At 64.6% G+C, this 21,507-nt stretch overlaps 1 protein-coding gene across 5 annotated transcripts; it reads right to left on the bottom strand.

Moving 5' to 3' along the window:
• Positions 1-648: 648 nt before the first annotated feature.
• ADSS1 (adenylosuccinate synthase 1) lies at positions 649-18,697 on the bottom strand. 5 transcript variants are annotated; one of them, XM_030761902.2, is made up of 13 exons: positions 18,447-18,697; positions 11,621-11,723; positions 8,553-8,615; positions 7,732-7,782; positions 7,438-7,504; positions 6,214-6,321; positions 6,036-6,117; positions 5,396-5,522; positions 4,792-4,946; positions 3,949-4,073; positions 2,403-2,500; positions 1,130-1,250; positions 649-1,028 (listed from the first exon to the last, which is right to left on the bottom strand). In XM_030761902.2, the coding sequence occupies exons 1-13, from the start codon at positions 18,636-18,638 to the stop codon at positions 923-925; spliced, it is 1,398 nt and encodes a 465-aa protein (XP_030617762.1). In that variant the 5' UTR covers positions 18,639-18,697; the 3' UTR covers positions 649-922. The 5 variants fall into 5 exon arrangements, with proteins under 5 accessions (XP_030617762.1, XP_030617763.1, XP_022431648.1 ...); XM_030761903.2 differs by having other exon boundaries at positions 18,543-18,697; XM_022575940.3 differs by having other exon boundaries at positions 1,101-1,250; positions 18,447-18,696.
• Between the last annotated feature and the right edge of the window lie 2,810 nt (positions 18,698-21,507).

Here is a 21,507-nt window from a genome sequence, read left to right as displayed (position 1 = left end):
GGGACTCAAGAGGGATGGGGCCAGTGGCTGTTCCACCGAAATGGAGGGCACTGATGGTTGCGGGGAAGGGCTCGGGGTGCTAGGGTGAATCTGTTGAAGTGTTTAGTTCTGGAAAACCTGTTTAATGCCCGTGGTCTCTCTTCCCTGGGCTGGTTGCATTTTGTGGTCTGAGCAAACTCACGGCTTGGCTTCGTGACACGAAAATGTGTGTCAGGGCTTCCCTGGTGGTGCAGTGGTTAAGAATCCGCCTGCCAACCCAGGGGACACAAGTTCGAGCCCTGGTCTGGGAAGATCCCACATGCCGCGGAGCAACTAAGCCTGTGCGCCACAGCTACTGAGCCTGTGCTCTAGAGCCCGTGCACCACAACTACTGAGCCCGTGTGCCTGTGCTCCGCAACAAGAGAAGCCACCGCGATGACGGGCCCGCGCACCGCGACGAAGAGTAGCCCCCACTCGCCACAACTAGAGGAAGGCCGCGCACAGCAACGAAGACCCAACGCAGCCAAAAATAAATAAATAAATCTATTAAAAAGCAAAAGAAAATGTGTGTCACCCAGACTGCTGATGTGGCAAAGTGGCGCCTTCCAGCGTTTAAAAGTCAAAATGACGACGACAGAGTCAGAACAAAACATGCACTGCTCACTACCGTTCAGCGGCAGTCGGATTTGTTTATTACTAAATGGCTCCAACCGGGCATACAACCATGTGACAATTCACGTGCCATAAAAGGTCTCTGTTTTGAGCGCTTCGGCTCACTGGAAATAGCAGATTTTAAAATGTACCCAACACTGGTTTTCAGATGTTTCAAGTTGTAGAAATCAGTGGGTGGAGCTGAAGGCTTAAAGAAAAATATAAAAGTACAGAAAATGGTTTTCAAATCTCTTTGTCTGCGGCGTTGGTTCTGCTGGCTGGGGAAAGGACGCTACTGTGGCCACTGGCGTGGGCGTGGCCTGCCGGGATCAGCTCTGTCTTGGTCTAAAACAGCTGGATCATCGAATCTCTGGATTTGCCAACACCAACCCATTTCACTGAAACGGAAAGGGGAGGTTCAGCCCAGGGCACGGCGGGGAGAGGGGGCAGCCAGGGCTCAGGGCACCCACCTGCCACTCCAACGTGGTTCTCCACAAACCGGATATAGCTCTGGGCCTGTGGGGGCAGGTCCTCCCACTTCCTGGCGCCCGTAGTGTCCGCCTTCCATCCAGGCAGCGTCTCATACTCCACCTCCACCTTCTGCAGAATCTCCTGGTTGGCTGGGGACACACAGGGCGGGGGTGAACCACGTGCTGTGGACAGTTGCTCGGCCACGGGGCCGGGACCCCCAGCCTGGGGTCCGCTTGCCCCGGGGCTCAGAGGCGGGAAAGGCAAGCCGCCCTGCTTGGTTTACTCAGGGGGTGGGGGTGGTTCTCGGACACTGGCTGTACCCCTTCCAGCCCAGGGGACATGCCACCCTGGACACGGATTCACTACGCGCTCTGCTGCAACGTCCACAGCGATCATCAGAGGAACTCTGAGGCCCCCGCTTGGAAATTCTAAGGGGATCTAGGGTCCTGAAGTGTCAAGAGGTCCTAAAGGATCTATAGCCCCCTCCTCAGGGCAGGGACCCCACTTGGTGGGGCCTCCAGGGCTACAGCAGACACCAACCACCCCTTATCGTCAGAAGATGCTGCAAGGGGCCGTCCACTGCAAGGGCCCTGGATGCACTCCAAGTTCGAATGCTCCCCTGAGCCCTCTCGAAGCTCAGGGTCAGTAGGGCTGGCGCACACTGGCCGAGAGGACGCACGGGGCTCCCACAGCCGCCGGTGCTGGCGGGTGTACACACGTGCTGGGGGTGGGGCAGCGGGGGTCAGCTCGCCCATGGCCACTGGTGAGGGTGGGGTCACGTGTCCCCGGTGCAGATGCACAAGTAACTGTGACCCCAGGAAAACAGCACTGCCTTTATGCTTTTTAAAAGAAAGGATGCTTCCTTGGTTACAGAAACTCCAGTTAGAACCTTAAGGAGTCTAACCAAAAATGTATGTTTTCTTAGGTCAAAGTCGTCTTCCTATTTGCCCAGAGCTTTGAGCGTCCAGACCTGACGTCGGGTATTTCAGGTGAGTCCCCAGCTACCGGGAGGTGGGCCTTGACCCCAGGCTCCTGAGGGTCCCCCAGGGTCCCGGGGTCAGGCCGGTCCCTCTGAGCCCTTCCCAGACCATGGATGCCTGGCAACTGCCCCAAGGCCCGGCCAGGCCTCCCATCGGGGTGAGACCCTGCCACAGACAGAATCAGGATGAGTCTCCCAGACACGCACTGACCCCGCGTGTTCAACACGTACACCCTGTCCCCTCGCCCCAGAAACCACGGGTCACGTCTGTTCCCAGGTCCCGCGAGACAGGCCAAGGACAGGAAAGCCGCCGTGCTCGCACCTGGGAAGTAGGGGATCCGCTTCCCGCTGAGCCTGTACGCGATGCCGACTTTAATCTCGTCCAGGACGTCCAGGATGTCCAGCTTCGTTAAGGCCAGCCTGTCCAAAACCACAGCGAGAAGCCAAGCGGCGCTCAGCTACGCCGTCATTTCTCCTGTCGGGCTCCACCCCTCGCTTCTCCTCTACTTGCCAGGAATCGAGAGGAGGATGGAAAAGGCCGCCTATGGCCAGGCTGGAACCCAGCTCCAGCCACCTGGCCCACCTGGCCCTGAGCACCCCATGGGGACCCCGATCTGGTGGCCTTGTCCTTTCTGCCCTTCTCACGGCCGCGTTGAGGGTCTGGGCATGTGAGCCTTGTGCCCGTCCACGCCCCTCTGACCCGGGAGACCCCGAGCCTGGGCCGAGACCACCGGTGCCCGTGACGTCGTCCACCCCTGAGGGTCTCCCGCACCGTCCGCCCAGGGCCAGGGAGCCCGGGCTTCATGCAAGTTTCTCCCTTTCCTTTCCTCATCTCTGCACGGCCAGGCCTCAAGGGCCTCTGGGTGGGTGTCCCTGGGCTTCCCGAGCCCACGTGGGCCACCGTGTGCAGCGCCACTGCCCTGACCCGGGCTGGGCTGTTACCCTCGGGGCCCCGGGAGGCTGCATCTCCCCGCTTTGCACACAAGGACTGCGGGCCGGGGGCCTCGGACGCCATGTCCTCGGCCACTTCGTCCCTGTGCCTCCCGCGGACGGACGGCACACACACACCGAGCGCGGCTGTGGTTAACTCGTGGGCCGTGCGCTGTGACAAGCGTGCACCTCGCACCCTGGCCCGTCTTTCTGGGGAGGAAGCAGGAAGTCCTCCGTTCGCATGAAGCCCCTCATTTCCCAGGGCAAGGTCTGAGCCGCCGGAAACACAACCATCACCAAGAGCAGCCCGGCTGCCTGGCTGGTCTCGGGGGCACTGTGGGGGGCCCGCCCTGCCCCCTGGGGGTACTGCTTCAGAGGAGGGGGGCTCCTGCTCCCGGCCCCCTCGGGGTCATCTTCCTGTCCACAGCCTCACAGACCGGGGCCCCAGAGCGGGGGGGACCTGCGGAGGCCCCCGAGGGGCTGTAAACCCAGCTGGCCGCTCTCCAGGACCAGTGCAGGCTGCGTCCCCACGGCCGCCTCTCTGCGGGGTCTCGCAAGCTTCAAGCGTCGCCTCTCCTGCCGGGGGTTTGTTCTGCCCCCTTCTTAGGAGCCCAGTGTCACCCTGGGGGTTTGGGGGAAGTGAAGTGATGGCGTTTGCCGCTGGCACAGCTCGTGTGGGAGCCCCAGCCCTGTCTGTGCTCAGGAGGAGATGCACGGCTGGCCGCAGGGCCAGCTCCAAGGTGCCCCGCGTGGGCCTCCACGTCACCCCACTGTGGCCACGCCGTGGAGAAGGGTCTCCCTCGGGTGACATCACCCTGCGTGGGGAGATGGTGGCCCTGAGCCCCGAGGCCCAGCTCCCCTGCTCCCATCATGTCTGGGGACTCAGGGTCGGACCCCGGGGGGGGCTCAGTAGCAGATGTGCCGGAAGTGCCACTTACGCGGTGAATCCGTTGACCATGTGGGCGTATCTGAGGGTCATCAGGTCCAGCCAGCCACAGCGCCTCTTCCTGCCTGTGGTCACGCCCCACTCGTGGCCGCGGCTCTGCAGCAGGTCACCGATCTCCTGCGTGGGGACAGACAGGGCCCCGGTGCCACGGGAAAGGGAGCATGCGCCCGGCTGCCTGGCGCTCACAGCGCCTCCCCTGCCCTCCCCTCCGACCCCCCTGCAGCCCCTGACGATAACCCCCCCTCACGCCTGCTTCCCTGGTCCCCGGCACACCTGCCCCACCTGAGGCCCCCACAGGTAGGGCCGCGCTGACCAGCACCTACTCCTTGGGCCTCGTGGGCAGGTGAGGGTGGATGGACCTGGCCCTGCAGCTGAGCATCGGGCAGGTGTGTGTTTATTTCTCAGGGGTCCTATCCCTGTCCCTGCGCCTCATTCAAGCCCCTTCCCACTCTGGCTCTCAGACATCTGCCCAGGACAAGAGTCTCGGGTGCTCGCCGGCCATGAGGGCACAAGGCCAGGTGAGAGGAAGGCCGACGGTGTCCTGAGCTTCCAGAAACACCCACGAGGCTGGAGAGCAGCTTGCTGGGCGGGGTGGGGGCGGTGCTTCTGGCCCTGCTCTAGCTTGGCTGAGACCAAACCCAGGCGGGCTCAGGCCCCCAAGGACGAAGGTGGCCTGTGTCCCTGAGAATGGAGCAGAGACACAGCTCTCGGTGCCCTTCCCGAGCCGAGGGGCTCCACTGTGTACGGCCACGGTGCGGCAGCGTCCTGCACCTCATTAGCCTCCCCAGGCCCCTCCACCAGGTGCCCACGCAGTCCCGCGGGGCTGGGGACTCACGTTGATCTGCTCGGTGGGGAAGGCGCCGATGCCCACGCGTGTGGTGTAGGCCTTCACCACGCCGTAGACCTCGCCTATGTTCTGGGGGGGGATGCCCAGGCCGGTGCATACGCCGCCCACCGTGCAGTTGGATGACGTCACAAAGGGGTAGGTCCCTGTGAGACAGCCAGTCAGGCCCCCACCCCGCAGATCACCTGGGCCCAGGGGTCCCCCTTGGCAGGGTCTCCGGGGGGATCATCCCGGGGGAGTGGCCGGCACAGGGCGCGGTGGGTATGAGCTGGGGGGGGAGGGGAGGGAGAGGGTCGCTCGGGTTTGGACAGTGCGTGCCTCCCCTGCCTGCGCCTTGCGGCCTCGGTGCTGGTGTGTCCCTGGGTCAGGGACAGGGTGGACAGAGGCCCACGTGGGGCAGTTGAGGCCCCGCCGGTCTCTCTCGCCCTCCCTCCCTCCCCTCCAGCCCAGCTTCTCCCTTCTCCTCTCTCGGCTGAAGTTAGGGAAACGAGGGCGGTACGTTTCCTGGGCACGGCCGGCAGTGCGGCCGTGGAGGGAGGCCGCACCACGCCTGTCTCTGAAAGGCGGGGTTTGTGGGGAAGTGGCCGGGACGTACCGAAGTCAATGTCGAGGAGGGCTGCGTTGGCGCCTTCCACGAGGATCTTCTTGGGGGCGCCGTGGAGCGCCTCGTACATGAAGTAAACGCCGTCTCGGACCATGGGTCGGATCCGCTCAGCGAAGCCCTGGGGAAAGGGGGAAGATGCAGGAACTAGGGTGTCCACCCAGCTCTGGCCTCCTCCCCACAGCCTCCCTTTTCCAGCAAATTCCCGCCCAGCGAGGGGCTTGGTCTGCAGGTGTCCCCGCTCGTCCCGCCCTGTCACATTTACAGCCCCAGACGAGAGTGGAGGAGCTGGGGTCCCAGCCCTGGAAACTTCCAGAAGGGCTCTGCGCTGACATCCTCCTGTCTCCCGCCTGCCCCTGCCCCAGACAGACAGGGTCGGCCTCTGTCCCCCAGCACATCTGGGGCAGTTTCCTCAGAGAGGAGGCGAGGGCCCAGGCCAGCAGGTGAGTCCCCGGTCTGCAGAGAAGACCGCCATGAGCACGGCTGGCCAGGAGGCGCCCACGGGAGGCCCGCAGCCCCAAGCCCAGGCGACCTGTGATAACGCGACAGGTGCACTGCACGAATGTGCACGGACGGTCGGTGGGACGCGGACCCTCGGCGGGGTCGGCCCTGATGCCGAGGTGCCCGGCTGTACCTTCAGCCTTTTGAGTTGACCTTCAACGTCTATTTCCAAAGTGGGGAACATGGACTGGTGCTGATGGGCCAGATTCTTGAACCTGCAGAAGCGACAATGACTGAGACCCCCGGCCCCCTGGAGCCCTGCGCCCACCTCCCTGGCCAGGCTCCCCTGGGGTCACGGACAGCTCAGGTACCGGGTGGAGAATTCGTCGAAGTCTGACAGGAGGTCACAGACACGGAGGCCCGTGCGGGCCGCCTTGGATGAGTAGGCCGGTCCAATCCCCTTCCTGGTGGTGCCGATGCTAAAAGACAGGCCAGGCTGTGAACTCGGGTCGCCCAGGCCAGCCTGCCCAGGCCAGCCTGCCCGGGGCCTGGGGGAGGAGCCTGGGAACGCGGGTTTCCAGCCCCAGAAATCAAGGTCGAGCTGGGTGGCATCTGAGGGTCCCTCCCGGCAGCAGCACCCGGGGGTCTGGGACGGCCATGAGAACCACGGGACATCTCACGGGGCCAGCTTCCAGGGACCCGGGGCTGCGGTGGTGGCACCGGGTCTGAGTCCCAGCCCTGACCCTCCCCTATCCCCCGTCTGAGGCCCAGTGCCCAGTGGTGCCCTCCCCGGCCTGTCTGCCTTCTGCCCTGGCTTCCCTCTCGCCTGGCACGGAGGCTGCTGCTCCGGGACCGGAACCCAGCTGTGCCCATCCTCTACCCTCTGCCCGCCACAGCCCAGCCAGGCTCAGCATTGCCACCTGCATGTGGCCAAGCCCTGTGTGTATGCGTGCATGTTTGTGGGTGCATATGCTCCTATGGGAGCGTGTGTGCCTGTGTGTGAGCACGTGCAGCGTGTGAGATGTATGCAGTGCATACACGTGCGCACATACGTGTGTGCCTGGGTGTGAGCGTGTGCCGTGCATGCACATTTGTGTGCAGACACGCGTGCACCGGTGTGTGCATGTGTGTGGTACATGCATGTGTATGTACGTGTGCGCTTGTGGACGCGCGTGTGCACGTGTGTGTGAGAGGCAGTACTCTGGCCTGCTGCATCCCTGTCCCGGCTTTGAGAACCGTCCCTGGCCCCTTCTAACAAATATCTCTGGAGAACCAGTGAACGGCCACCAAGAGCTGGTGGGCAGGATGGGGTGCCGTGACAGAGCTATGGTCAAGGCTGGCTTGCGATCCCAGCAGGGGTGGGGGGCGCAGCAGGCGACAGACAGCACGGGCACTCCGCGGGGTGGAGGCCAGGGAGGACGGCGCGGCCCCGGGGAGAGGCGGCTCACTTGGGCTTCAGGGCCAGCGAGGCCTGGGGTGAACCGACGGGCACCGTCCTCGGGGGCTTCGGGTGGACGCACGCTCCCCACCCCACACGCCCCCAGCTCTCCATCCATGGACTCGAGGGCCACGAGCTGAGCACACGCGCTACTCACTTCTTGCCCTCCTGGGCCTGCCTCTGCACCTCCTGGAGCCCATCCACCGCCTGGTGAAAATCGAACACTGCCGGCCGGGCCGGCGGGGGCGCCACGAGCGGGAGAGACAGACCGTTACAGGGCCTCCGGGGATGCACTGGGGTCCCCCGGGCCTCAATCTCCCCATCTGCCAGTGGGGGCAGTGATCCCGACCTGGCACCCCCCGAAGCCCTTGGAGAAGGCCTGGGGAAGCCCCAGGCCATGGTGGGGATGGGGGCGTCATTCACAGGCGGGCAGGGAGGGCCTGAGACTCACCGAGGTGGGCCCGGTCAGAGAGGATGAGCCTCTTCTCCCAGTCCTTCAGGCCTGCGGACACAGCACGTGGTTGGCCACGGGCCACAGAGTCACCTCCAGTCAGTGGCGGGCCCTCCCCATGGTGGCCTCTCTGGGGGGGAGTCCTGGGCCCTCCCCCCAGGGACGTCCACCCACGTGCCCACGGGCGAGCCTGTCTCCCCGTGGGGTCTCCGTCCCGGCACCTCCTGGTGCCCGCGTCCCAGGGCCAGGGTTCCACTCGCTCTTTTCATGCCTGCGCTGAGCCCTGAGGCCGAGGCTATGCTTCCTCCACGGCATCTCAGGGCTGCTGTGTCATCTTGCCTCTAAACAGCCACTGGGGTCTCACTTGCCCAGATGCCTGGCTGGTGGCCTCGGTCACTGCCTGCCAGCCTCCTGCCCCTGAACAGCCCCCAGAGACCACATTCTTCCCTGCTTGCATGGTCGGTCCAATGGTCCCCAGTCTCAGCCGGACATCAGGGACATATTCCAGGTGCCAGGGCTCCTTCCTGGACAGCCTGGTCTTTATCTCCCAGTGCCACCTGTCCCCAGTGTCACGAAAGCTCCCCTGCGACACTAAGGCTGTGGCCTGGAGCCAGAGTGTGGGGCCGCTGGACTGCCCGCTCCCGGCTTCCTGCACAGGCAGAGCCAGCAGGCCCAGGCAGGGGGCCAGCCGTGGAAGCCGCCCCACCTGCCCACCTGCCGTCGCCCTCAGGAGAAACCACATGGCGAGCCACCCGGCAACTTGGCCGCTGGGAACATGCACGTGTCCTGGGCGGGGCGGGTCTGCGGGGACACGGGCCTACCTTTCTTCTCATTCTTTTCTGCTTCTTCGAACAAGCCTGGTAAGTGGACAACCACTCCGTTGCCTGCAACACAGACACAAGACTGAATCGCATCACGGACGTGGGGGCCTTACGTTTAAAACAGCACAGGGACTTCCCTGGCGGTCCAGCGGTTAAGACTTCACCTTCCAATGCAGGGGGTGAGGGTTCAATCCCTGGTCGGGGAGCTAAGATCCCACAAGCTTCATAACCAAAAAACCAAAACATAAAACAGAAGCAATACTGTTAACAAATTCAATAAAGACTTTAAAAGTGGTCCACATAAAAAAAAAAATCTAAAAAACAGGGACTTCCCTGGTGGCCTAGTGGTTAAGAATCCACCTGCCAACACAGGGGACACGGGTTCAATCCCTGGTCCGGGAAGATCCCACATGCCGTGGAGCAACTAAGCCCGTGCGCCACAACTACTGAGCCTGCACTCTAGAGTCCGCAAGTCACAACTACTGAGCCCACGCACCACAACTACTGAAGCCTGCGTGCCTAGAGCCCTCGCTCCACAGCAAGAGAAGCCACCGCAATGAGAAGCCCACGCACCGCAACGAAGAGTAGCTCCCGCTCGCCGCAACTAGAGGAAGCCTGCGCACAGCAATGAAGACCCAACACAGCCAAAAATAAATTAATTTTAAAAATAAAATAAAATAGCCTATTTTTAAAATAAATAAATAAAAACAAAAACAAAAACAGCATGAAATTCGCGCTCCCACGTTCATTGCAGCATCGTTCAAAATAGCTAAGGTGGGGAAGCAACCCAGGCGTCCATCAACAGACGGATGTGGTTCATCCACATGATGGGATATTATCCAGCCTTAAAAAGGAAGGTAATTCTGACACAGGTGGTAACATGGATGAACTTCGAGGACACTATCTAAAGTGAAATAAGCCAGACGCTGAAGAACACATTCTGTGTGATCCACGTGTATGAGGTCCATAGAGAAGTCAGACTCATGGAGACAGGGGGCAGGGGCTGGAGAGGGAAAGGGGGCGTGACTATGTAACGGGGACAGAGTGTCTGTTCAGGGAGATGACACGGCGCTGCAGACAGATGGTGGTGAAGCCTGCACAACGTGAATGCACTTAACGCTGCCGAACCGCACAATTAGAAATGGCGAAGAGGGTCAGTTTATATTACGTACATTTTATCACAATGAAGAAAACGGTCAAAACAAAACAAAAACCATCATGAAGCATTTACGGAGACAGCAGATCAGTGGTTGTTGGGGGTGGCGGGGGGAGGGGAGAGGAGAAACTCCTCAAGGGGAGGAAAATGTTCTAGAACTGAATTGTGATGGATGTACAGTCGTACCCTCACAGGGGTGAACTTCATGGTACGTAAATTATACCTCAATAAAGCTGTTATGTTTTATTTAAGTGGCATAGAAACGGGAAAGCAAGAGGTGCGGAGAAATGCAGCCTCCAGCCGTTCCTGGGACCCAAGCAGGGCCTCGGGGGAGCCACGCTTCCCCATCCACGTAAAACTGAAGTAGGGTCTACAGAGGGCGGAGGTTGAGGCCAGGGAAGGAAGGCGCTCACCAAGGTCATGAGGTCACCGTGGGCCCAGGCTAAAGCCAAAGCTGGCCCCTTCCTCTAAGGCCAAAACCAGCTGGGCAGGGCCCCCGCTGCCTTCCTGGGAGGAGCCCGTTCCCTGAGCACCGGGATTAGCCAAGGGAGATGGGTCATGGGTCCAGACGGGAGTGACTCAGAGACGAGACGATGCAAGCCACACCGAGCACAAAAGGTCACCTAAATGCCACGAGTCCTGAAATGACCACGTGGCTGGGCCTGGGGCAGTGACCCGGGCTAGAGGGGCAGCTGTGTGAGTGCCAGCTCGTTCTGCCCTTGCTAAGGGGCTTCCCGCTGCCGTCGCCGTCTGGCCGTGCTGACCGCCAAGCTGAGCCCTTGCCCATGCTCCCCGGTGACTACTGACCCCCACCCACCCCCAGCTCCTCGGAGACCGGGCAGAGCGCCCCCTGGTCGAGCGGTGCCTCCTTGGCCTCATTTCCCTCCCAGAGGGGCCTGGGGCCCAGCAACCGAGGCTGGCGCTGAGCAGCTTCCTGCAGCAAAGCCCCAGCCCCTGGGCGTGGGGTCCCGGGTGAGCTGGCGTCCTCGCTGCCCTGTCCTCACCCACGGTGGTGGCTCCGGGAGACCCTTTCCTCCTGCTCAGCCTGACTGCCCACTGCCCTGCGGCCCCTCTGCCGCCGTGTCCCTGGGCCCACGCGCAGGGCCAGACCCCCTACCACCGCCGGGCACACACCTGCCGCGCCACCCCGGCTTCCCAGCTTCCCAGCCAGCGAGGGGGCAGGGCAGATAAGTCACGAGTGTGGGCCTGCCCAGGCGTGGAAAGAGCCAGAAGGAAAAGTACCAGAAGCTGCCAGAGCGTGTCCCATGGGGGGTGGGCAGCAGAAGGCAATGGGAAGGGGCCGAGGGGAGGCGCCCGCAGAGGGGCCCGAGCAGGCCAGGAACAGCTTCCCTGCACAGACCCGTCTCCAGCGACGCGGCAGGGAGCCAGGCCCGACCCCACTCGCACGCTCACTTAAGGACACGCACAGGAGCACGCACACGCTCACACTCACGCACCTCTGCATGCAGACTCATACACATGCACACTCGCACGGGCGCTCACTCACAGACAGGCAAACAGGCCTGGACACACACACTGCGGGAGTCTGAGCGCTCAGAGGAGCCTCCTGCACTCTCCCTCCCTCTGGACCAGGCTGGGTGGGGTCCTGGGCTCTGGGAGGGGCTCTGAGGACAGGTCCCGGGTCAGAGGCCTCTGCGAGGGCTCCCGCTTGAGGCGGGGACCTTGGACCTTGAACCTCCCGGCCCAGGGCTGAGGCCCGGCTGAGGTTATTCCCTCCTGGCCAGGGGCACCTGGTCCTCACGCTGGGCAGGGCAGGGGGGACGGGGGTCCAGCCCAGCTCTCCGGCTGCGTCCAGGCCTCACACCGGGCCCTTGGGCTGGATGACGTCCCAGGTCTCTCCTGCTCACACACTCAGGATCCCAGGCTGGGGTGGGGCAGGGCGGGCACTCACCAATGAAGGACATGGCCTTGGTGTTGATGATGCCGCTGGGTAGCAGATGGAAGTCATACTCCTTGCCGTCCACCACCACGGTGTGGCCAGCATTGTTGCCCCCCTGGGAACAGAAAACAAACTGGCTCAGCATCCAGGAGCCCAGGGGCCTGGACCCACACTGGGAAGGCCTGCCCGGCAACCGGCCTCACTCCAGTCAGCTCTAAATGCAGGCGCTCAGGAGTCCCCTCTGGGCTGCCCGGGGTGATGGTCCTGTCCCCCAAGGAGTGTGAGGTGCCGTCCATGCTTGGACTTGGGGAGTTTGGTCCAGTGGTCGGCTCTGATGCACGTCTGGGGTGCTGGCTTAGGGCCCTGCTCCTGGGATGGGGTGAAGGGGCCTGGCCAGGGGACCGGGTCCAAGAGAGGGGCTGGCCCACACCCAGGATCGTCACGTGCCATTGCTCCAGGGAGGCTGGCTAGTGCAGCCCCGATGCTGCAGACACACTCAGAGCCCTGCCTGCCCATGAGTCCCTCTGGGGGTTCGTCCTCTGATGCAGGAATGAGGGGGCCCAACCATCCCGGGAAGCAAACTCAGGCCCCCATGGCCCTTGCTGCCACACAGCCCGAGCTCCGGGGAAGCAGAGGGCAGGCCAGGTAGCACAGCCCTTCTGCGGCCGGGTGAGGGAACTGGGTGCTGGCATGGGCCAGCAGGGACCCTCCCTGGGGCCTGTGTCTCCCATCTAAGAATAAAGAGGGAAAAACCACTCTGCGGCTGTCAGGGCTGAGTCGGGGGAGCCAGGGGAAGGCCCTGCCCTTGAGGGGCACCGGCCTCCAGTCCCAGTTCCGGCGACTAGCGGACAGCGTGGGCCCCAGTACGTGGGTCCTCAGAGCCAGTGAGCAGGGCCCAGGGAGGGGCACGTTCTGGCTGGCGCCAGAGGCTGTGGGCCTGCTCTGTGGGGCCCTCTCTGTCCCCAGAGCCTCGGAGCCCAGCCCGGCTCCACCTTCCCGGCTGAATCTCCTGCAGAAGCACACGCCTGTCTGCGGAGGCTCTCCACGGAAGGGCCTCCATCCTCCACGCCCGGCTGTTCTCCAGCCTTGTGGAGGCGTCCGTGGCTGCTGGCTGAGGGCTTCAGCCCCGCCTCCGCAGGGCCCGGCAGGGTGGGGCTCCCCCGATAGGAGGCCTCTCCTCGCCCCGTGCAGGCAGGGCTGAATGAGGGCGGCCCCCTCCTGCCAGGAGCACCTACTCCTCAGCCTGGGGATGGATGAAACTTACACGTCTCCCGGGCCCCCCCACCGAGATGGCCCAGGCTGGGGGCGCAGGCGCCAGGAGACCTGGCCAGGGCCTCTTCCCCCTGGACTTCACCGCACCCCCGGGTAATTTAAGAAGCGGGGCCAGAGCCCAACGTCACCCACAATACCCCTTTCGCCCTGGGGCTCGGCCGCGATCTGTGCCAGACGGCCCCACCACGGCCCGGCTAGCAGCCCCTTCCACGGGGGTCCCTAGACACCGTAGCGTTCCACTTGTCAAACGCACGCGGAGAGGCCTGTCTGGCCTGACACGGGGGTTGGGGGACTGGGGTGGGTTTGCCTCTAATTGACTCCTGGGGTCGCTGCGATGCTGCTGTGCATCCCTGAGGCCCTGCTGCACGACGGCGCTGGGTCCCATGGCTCAGCCGCCCCCCGAAGGCCGACAACGGCTGGAGGCCAGACTGCCGCCTCCCCAGGTGGTTGGCTGCGGGAACTGAGCGCAGGCTCTGAACAAATGACGCGGAAAGCAGAAGGACAAAGGGCATGACAGCTGGGTCTGGGGGCCAAGGAGGGGGTGCCCTGTGAGCAAGGGTGGGCAGGCGGTGTCAGGCCATGGGGGGTCGGATGCAGGCTGTGCTGGGGGGTGAACTGGGGGGGGGCCGCCACGGAGGGAGACAGGGAAGGGAGCTGATGCTGACGAGGTGTGGGGGGCAGGGGAGTAGGGCGGTGGGCTCAGCCTTGACCATCTGAGTCACCGTGACTGATGGGCCCCAGGTTTGGGGGTCAACTGTGCCCGCCCCGAGACTTCTGTCCTTGCTCTGCCCTTGCCTCAGTACACGTGCAGCGAGTCCCCTCACGTGAGGTTCTCCGCGGAGTTCACACCCAGGGTCAGGTTTCCCACCATAGGTGAGTCAGCCCACGGTGCGTGGCCTCCTTTGACAGATGGGTAAACTGAGGTCCCAAGAAAGGAGTTTGCAGCAGAGCCCAAGCTAGACCAGATGGCAGCTTGCAGATGCTCTCCCCGTATGCCAGACATCCCCCCCAGCCGCATCCTGCCAGCCTTGGTGGGGGTCCAGACGGCCCGCCTCCCTCCCCTGCTCTCGAGTGCCCAGTGCCAACGCCAGCTGGCCTGAGCACACACCACATTTGTTTGGGGTAAACACCAGCGCCTAGGAACAGGCGCAGGCCACTGCGGGCCTGTGGGAGGCAGGTGGCCCTGCCGGCTGCGGGGCCCAGGCGTCAGGTCACAGTCCGCTCGCAGGGCCGTGAGCCAGCCCTGGACGCTGAGCCCGGGGTCTGCTGCCCCGCAGGGCGCACCTCCCAGCAGCTCTGCAGAGGTCCAGGTGACCGCCCAGAGAGACCCCCGTCTGCCCTCTCCTGGCCGCACAGTCAGGGGTGAGGTCGGGGCAGGGACACCCCACCTGCCTTCCTAAGGCTCCAGCCCCGCAGGCCCAGCCCGGCGGCCTCTGCAGGGCCTTCGTTCCTGGGTGGGCAGGTTCTGGAAGCTCCACGCCTGGGGCCCCGCAAGCGTGAGCTGGAGCTGGCCTCACCCCTCTTCCGTGTCCCAGGGGGACCCTCAGGGCTCTGCCAGCCTCCAGGTTCTCCCCTCCGTGATGCAGCTTTGGGTCAGGCACAGCTCTGAGTGTCCAGGGATGCTGAAGCCACCCCTGTGGCCTGGCCGGTTACTCAAACTCCCTGGTGGGCGCTCCTGCCTGTTGCTTCCCTGGCCGCAGGGATCTAAGAAAGGGCGGCTCTATCGCTCAGGGACACAGGAACGGGGCCAAGGCCAACCCACTGGGGTACCTGCCCAGCCCCGACCCCCCTGCCTCTGCAGGTGTCCTTCCAGCCCACCCTCCCCCCACCCTCTCTGGGGAAGAGACAAAGGCGGCAGAGGTCGAGTGCGGGGCGACAGTGTCTCAGAGGCCGTGAAGCTGCTCCCATGCCGCAGGGTGTGGCCACGGGCGGGGGAGGAGGCCTCTGGGCAGCGGCAGGAGCTGCGGGTGTTATCAGGGGCGGGTGCAGCACGCAGCAAGGGGCCGGCTCTCCGGCTGGAGACCCTTGTGAACTGCCCCCACCCCCAGCAGGGTCGGGGTGAAACCATGGAGTGCACGCACCCAGGCCGCCCTCAGCTCCCTCTGTGTGTCTGCTCTGCTGGCGGGCTCCTGCCGTTCATTCGTTCACCCACTCATTCACTCATCCCAAACTGAGCTACTCTGTCCCATGAGGCACTGGGGTGAGGCCTGGAGAGAGGAGGCGCGGGCTCCACGTGGATGTTCCCACAGCCACGAGGGACTGGGCGGCCCTGCGGAGGCCCTCCCCCTGGAGCACTGCTGGGGGGCCGGTGTCATCGGAGGGTGTACATGTGGAAGGGGGGCTGCTTCTGGAGCAACACCAGGTATTTTCCCCACTCTCCCTCCCCCTCGGAGGCTCCTGGACTAGCCTGGGGCTCCAGGTGAGGCATTTCCCAGTTGCCCTCCCAGGGAGAGGGGACCCAGGGCACCAACAAGCCGCAGGACGCGGCCCCCAACGAGTGAGATCACCGTGCCCATCGCCACAGCTCCCTGGGGACTGACGGTGGCGCTCCCCCAGGGAAACCCGCCCGCGCCCTGGTGCCGAGCCGAGCTGTCTTACTGCCCTTGGAAGGAGGGGAATCTGAAACCCTGCCCAGTGCGTGCGAAGGCCTTGGGGTCCTGGGTGGGGGCCCAAAGCCTGATGAAGGCAACTCTGGGAATGGAAGGAGGGCTGGCACCGAGGCCTGACGGCCAGGCCAGGTGTATGAGCTCTTAGGCTCCTATCTGGAACACGGAGGCGGGTGAGGGGGGCGGGCGGAGGGGGATGGCAAACAGCAGGAAGGACGCTCAGCAGACATGGAAAGCCGGAAAGCCGGAGCCCAGAGGAGGGGCGGGGACTCCCTGGGAGTGAGGGGAGCCTTCGGCCGCTGTTTGTGCAAAGAGCAGAGGGGGTATGAGGCGCCAGCGCGGGGAGGCCGCTGATGGTTGGGCTCTGGGGTCTCTGCCGCAGCGGTGCGGCAGGAGCTGAACCAGAGAGAGGAAAGGGGGAGGCTGCGCGGCCATCCCTGAGCCCAGGGGGGCTGGGCTGCGAATGAGGAGAGAAGGGAGCCAGCCCTGGGGCAGACCGGGGACCCAGGCTGCAGAAGGGTTGCTGCTGGTGAAGGGCAGGGCTGCGCACCCTCCATTCGGGGAGAGGGGAGGCTGCCAGGAAAGGGGGCCTAGAGTCAAAGAAAACAGCAGGAGGAACCTAAGGCCTGAGTCTCTGGACCGTAAGGAAGGTCTTGGGGGTCTTGGGGTGCTTGCTGACCACAGGGCCCAAACCACTGAGATGGGAAGAAACGAGGATGGCCGCTGGGGGCATGGGTGGCTCTGGCCCCAGGCCGCCTCTGGGCAGGAGGAAAGTGAGTCCAGGTGAGCCAGGTGGACAAAGGCCACCAAAGGGCTTCCCACTTGTACCAGAGCCAAGACGGGAGACAGGCCTGCTGGTGGCAGAGGGTGAGCAGAGGCAAGACCAGAGCCGGGGACCAGGGCAGCCATGGGGGTAGCAGCTGCCACTCAGGATGGCCCCAGGCCCAGGTGACAGGCCAGGGGACCCTTCCGGCCACTGGGGCCGGCTGGCTTTAGCCCTTCTAGGCAGCCACCCAGACGGGCCCCAGCCCAGCCCAGCCCACCCCCTGCACGCGACCCCACTGACAGCTTCCCTGGCCCCTCGCTCCCGAGCTCGGACCAGCTCCTGGAGTCAAGGTGCAGTGTGAAGGCTAAGACCCTGGGCTTCACGCATACACGCTCTAAGTAAAAGCAGCCTTCCCGGGGCCTGGGCTGGACCCTCCCCGTGCCAGCCCCTGACGCCCAGCGCTGTTGCCATGCGGGTGTGGCACACGTGAGGGCCCATAAGTGCTACTTATTCCAACTGCTCAACTCCTCTGAGGCCCCGCCTCACCAGCTTGTTTGGAGGCTGGAGAGGAGAAACCCCAGTGGGCTCCCAGGACAGCTGGGAATTATTCCCACATGTTGCAGAGCAGAGGCCTGCAGGTGGAAATGTACTGATGTCAGTTGGAGAATAGGGGTGGGGGAGAGGGTGACTAGGGGGCCCCCCAGGCGGTTGGGGGGTCCAGCCTGCTCTGCCCTTGGCTGGTCCTGTCCAGCGATGGAAGAGGGCACGGCCCAGCCTGCTGACCCAGGTGGTAGAGCAGGGAGGGCCTCACTCCAGAACCATCTCCACAGCCAGGACATCCCGGTGGCTTCAAGATGAGGGCTCTCACGGGTACCTGCAAAGCCCCGAGGTCACTTCGAGGAGGGGAGACGGCCACAGGCAGGTGGGCGAGGCTGACCAGAGCTGGCAGGTCACACGAAGGGCCCTGGGCATCATTGCTGGAGCAGACAGGCCCCAGGAGGGGATGCCCTGAGCTGGGGAGGGAGGAGAGTGGGCATGGACCACGCGCTCGGCTGCAGGGTCCAGGGGAGAGGAGCTGACTTGCTCGCCGTGGCTTAGGGCAGAGAGAGGGTGGGAGACTTCTCGCCACCCCAGGAAGCACCTTCCAGGAACCCACTGTCTGCGTCAGGCAGGAGTGGTCCGGATGGCAGCGTCTTCCCCAGGCCCCGCACCTTGGTCTCCCCTGGGGCGCCGGAGCCCCAGGCCGCCTGGCGGGAGCTCAGGAATGAGGCCACAGAGCCAGGGAGGAGGAGCTCGGAGGGCGCCCCTTCCTCACTTTTGGCAGCGTTCCCGCCCGTGGCTGCAATCCCTGGCAGCGCCAATGCACGCACCCCAAAGCTGACCCCTCTGCACCCCGAGCTGTAGGTCAGCCCATGGCAGCAAGCATGGCACGGGGCCCCAAGGGACTGCCCGGTGGCAGTAAGGACAGACGGGGTGCAGAGAGCAGCCCGCAGCCGGCAGAGGCCCCGCCCTGGGCCCCCAGGGGACGGAGCTTGTGTCTGGCCTCCTGGCTGGCACTGCCAGCCACGGGGTCGCCCCGGCCGTAAGTCCGAGGCTCCCCCCTCTCTTCCTTGTCCCTGCTCTGCCTGACGTCAGGACCTGGCCCGCTGTCCTGCCCTGGCCTCTGCCTCTGCTTGGCTGACCCTCCAGGGCCAACCCTCTTAGAGGGGCCTTGCTGGCTCCCACTCTGGGCTCTGGGCACTCAGCCTCCTCGGCGTGCACTGACCCCTTGTGGTCAGCCAGCCCTGTCCCAGACCCAGACAGAACCAGGAAGGGAGGGTGTCTCCGTGGCCCTCAAACCACTGGGAAGCTGGGGTCCCTGCCCCCCACACTGCAGGGCCCAGTATCACACCCACGGCACACCCCGCCCCCTGAGGATCCGGTGTCCCCAGCTCAGCGACTTGTATTTATAGCTCTGCCCCGGCCCACTGCCCTGGGGGGTGGGGCTGGTGGGGAAGGCAGGGTCCCTGGGGGAGGCAGTGGGGGAGGGAAGCGTGTGCTCCCATGAGCGGCAGGGGCTGTGAGCGGGCGGGCGGGGTGTCCCGGGAGGGCGGGAGGGCAGGGTCCGTCTGGGCCCGCGGGGCGGGGGGGGGGGAGGGGGGCCCGCGGGGCGGGGCGGGGAGGGCGGGGGGGGGGGCCCGGCGTCCGGCCGCACCTGGAAGCGGCTGACGATGTCGGCGTCCGCGGCCAGCAGATCCACCACCTTGCCTTTGCCCTCGTCCCCCCACTGCGCGCCCAGCACCACGGTCACCCGGGAGCCGGTGGTCGCCGCCTCGTGCTGCAGCCGCCCCCGCTTGACGCCGCCTGCGGCGGGGGGCCGGTCGTTGGAGGCTCGGGTCCCCGACATGCTGGCTCAACTCCTCCGCTCCGCTGGGCCGCCCGAGAGCCCGCCGCACCAGCGCGCCGCGCCATTAAAAGGAAGCGGCCGGGGGCGGGGGGCGGGGCCGGGCTCTCGGGCGCCGTGACGCGCCGCCGTGACCTCCAGGCCGCCGGGTCCCGCCCCCGCAACCACCCGGAACAGGGTGGGGCCGCGGGCCGGGCCAGGGTTTGGGGGGCGCAAGGCCCGACGGCGCGCTCCGGGGTCCCTCCACGCGGCCAGGCCGGGGGAGCCCCGGGGATGCTCTTGGGGGCTATCGCGCTCGCCTTCCCCGAGGCGAGGCCTGGACGCCGCGACCCAGCCCGCCGGCCACGCTAGGTCCAGGACCTCGGCGTTCCAGAAACCGCGGGGGTCCCCTCCAGGGCGGGAGTGCGGTCTGCCAAAGGGGAGCTGCGTCTTTCCGCCCCACTCGGGGTGTACGGGGTGCGCACCTGCCCCGCGGTGAACCCGGGTTCTCCAGACTGGCGCGGGCGCCCTCTGGTGGGCGCAGAGAGAGGACAGAGTGTCTCCCCCACCAACGTCCCCCCTCCCCTCGCCCTCCCATATGGGCAGGGGCCCCGGCGTCTGGCACTGGCACCCTGGTATCACAGGCGGGCTAAATCCAGGAGCCCGGCTGCCTTCGGGTCTCAGGGCCCTGAGTCCAGGGAGAAGGGACGGTGCCGTCAGGTCACCTGGTTGGGCACTGGAGCGGCCAGTGATGCACACCAGCCGCACTGGGCCTGGGTGTCTAAGAGGCCCCACCAGACCTCCTCGCTGCCCCAGCCTGTGCAGGGACTGGGTGCCCAGAGAGGGTGCACCATGGGCTGCTGGGCTCCTGTGTTCCCAGCGGAGTGAACGCCTGCTCTACCCTGCCACATACACACCCTAAGTGGACTTGGGCTTGGACACGACTGGCCCTACGGATCGGAGAAGGGGCGAGGGATGGGCCCCTGGGGGTAGGAGTGTCCTATTAGGCCCCTGCCTCAGAGCTGGGAGCCAGTGCCCCTGGTTCCTTTCCTGTGGGGACTCTCAGCGCAGAGGGGCCTGGAGCCTGTCCACTGGCCTCTGCCCAGGGCTCAGAGAGCCACTGAGCTCCCTGGGCTTCCAAGCCAGAGGCAGGAGACCAGATACTCCCCAGGAGCAAGGGAGTGGACCCTGGGCTTGTCACGGACTCCTGGAGAGTCAGTGCTTCACGCCCCAGCACCGCTGCACCTGCTCCTCCGCCTCCCTCCCCCCACCCCTGCACCCTCCAGCCCCCTGGGCTCCTGGCCAGAGCCCTGGCGCCGACCCTAGGCAGGGCTCTTGGCCCCTCCGTGCCCTACTCCCTCTTCTCTCACGTGGGGACACCAGGGCTTACAAGCAGGGTGTGAGGCCTCCTTGGATGACAGTGATGGAGTGCGGGTGGGCAGCACCCCTCCCCCCCTCCCCCCCCGCCCTTCCGTGGGCCACCAGCCCTGGGAATCGGCTGCAGCAGGGTCAGGAGGGCCGGGTGCCAGGCTCTGAAGCCACCGAGGGGCGAACCGTGGGCTGGCCAGGGGGTGCTGTGGCCGGGGGGCGGAGTGTTTCAGGGAGTGAGGGCGTGGGAGGCTGGCTGTGTCAACAAGGAGGAGGCGGGATTGTAGCAGGAGGGACCAAAAGAGTTCTGGGAGATTTCTTTGTTGTCTCCGGATGCAGGAGTTGAGCTTTAGGATGGCCACCAGGAGCCCTGGAGAGGGCTTTGCTGGAGTCACATCAAAGGGGGGCGGTGGTGATGCTTCTCTGTCCACCACTGGGTGGTGCTGAAGGCCCCAGGCGGGGACTGCTGGCTCCGAGCCCTTCCTGCGGGAGACCGGGGCTCTGGGCCAGCAGGTGTGAGATGGAGGCTCAGGGGGGCCCAGGGGGCACCATGGGGGCTCAGATGGGCTCTGCAGGGCCAGACGCTGGCCGGGGCACCAACTCCCCCAAGCCTGAGTCTATAAATAGCAGGCCTGGGGGGAGTCGGGCTTTTCTATAAACAGCCCTGTCCAGGCCCAGCAGCTGGGGCCCTGCCAATCACATGGCCCAGCCCAAATTAGAACAGCCCCCTGCAGAGGCACACAGGCTCGGCTGCCCAGGGTTCCCACTCTCTGGGGCCTCACCTCACGTCATACGTGGTGCCCCAGGACACAGGTGCCCCTGGAACTTGAAGCAGTGCACCGGCAGGAGTGAAAACTGGTGGTGCACCGGCAGGAGTGGAAACGGGCGCAGCCGCTTTGAAGAACAGTTTGGTAAATTCTTAAGAAGCTGAACAGAAACTTGTCATATGACCCAGCCATTCTCGTTTCAGGAATTGAACCCTGAGAAACGAAAGCACACAGGCAGCCCACACATGCTCACGGCAGCGCTGCTCACAAACCCTCACGTGGAGACCACCGGAGCGTCCACAGACAGGTGAACGGATGAACAAAATGTGGTCTGGCCACAGAACATTCTTCAGCCACACGAAAGAATGGAGTCCTGACACACTACAGCCCGGCTAAATCTCAAAAACATGCTAAACCGGTCACAGAAGGCCAGTTATTGTCTGATCCCGCTTCCATGAAATGTCCACGGGAAGCCAATCCGTAGCGACAGAAGGCACTTTAGTGGTTGCTGGGGTTGGGGGAGGGGGAACGGGGAGCGGCTGCCACATCGGGGATGCGGGGACTTTGGGGGCATGATGGAAATATACTAAAAGTGGATCACGGTGATGACTGCAGTATCTTGTAAATCTGCTGGAATTACATACACTTACAACAGGTGAGGTTTATGTCTGTAAATTATGGCCCCGTAGAGCTGTGCTCATCTCACCACTGTCCTGGACCTTGCCCCGATTCCAGGGGCTCTGTGGGAGCAGGCAGGG

This window comes from Delphinapterus leucas, chromosome 2, assembly GCF_059928025.1.
Source record: "Delphinapterus leucas isolate spDelLeu-1000000601 "Yukka" chromosome 2, BTC_Dleu_Yukka2, whole genome shotgun sequence".
Classification (NCBI taxonomy): Eukaryota; Metazoa; Chordata; class Mammalia; order Artiodactyla; family Monodontidae; genus Delphinapterus; species Delphinapterus leucas.
This window is presented reverse-complemented; position numbering and strand designations above follow the sequence as displayed.

What these genes read in the sequence shown, in the direction of transcription:
- ADSS1 (XM_030761902.2), bottom strand. Translation starts at nt 18,638, where the DNA reads ATGTCGGGGACCCGAGCCTCCAACGACCGGCCCCCCGCCGCAGGCGGC. An exon ending in CCTCCTCGACATTGACTTCG is followed by an intron (nt 4,947 to 5,395) that starts GTACGTCCCGGC and finishes GCTGTCTCACAG; the next exon opens with GGACCTACCCCTTTGTGACG. An exon ending in GCGGATCCCCTACTTCCCAG is followed by an intron (nt 1,251 to 2,402) that starts GTGCGAGCACGG and finishes GTGTGTCCCCAG; the next exon opens with CCAACCAGGAGATTCTGCAG.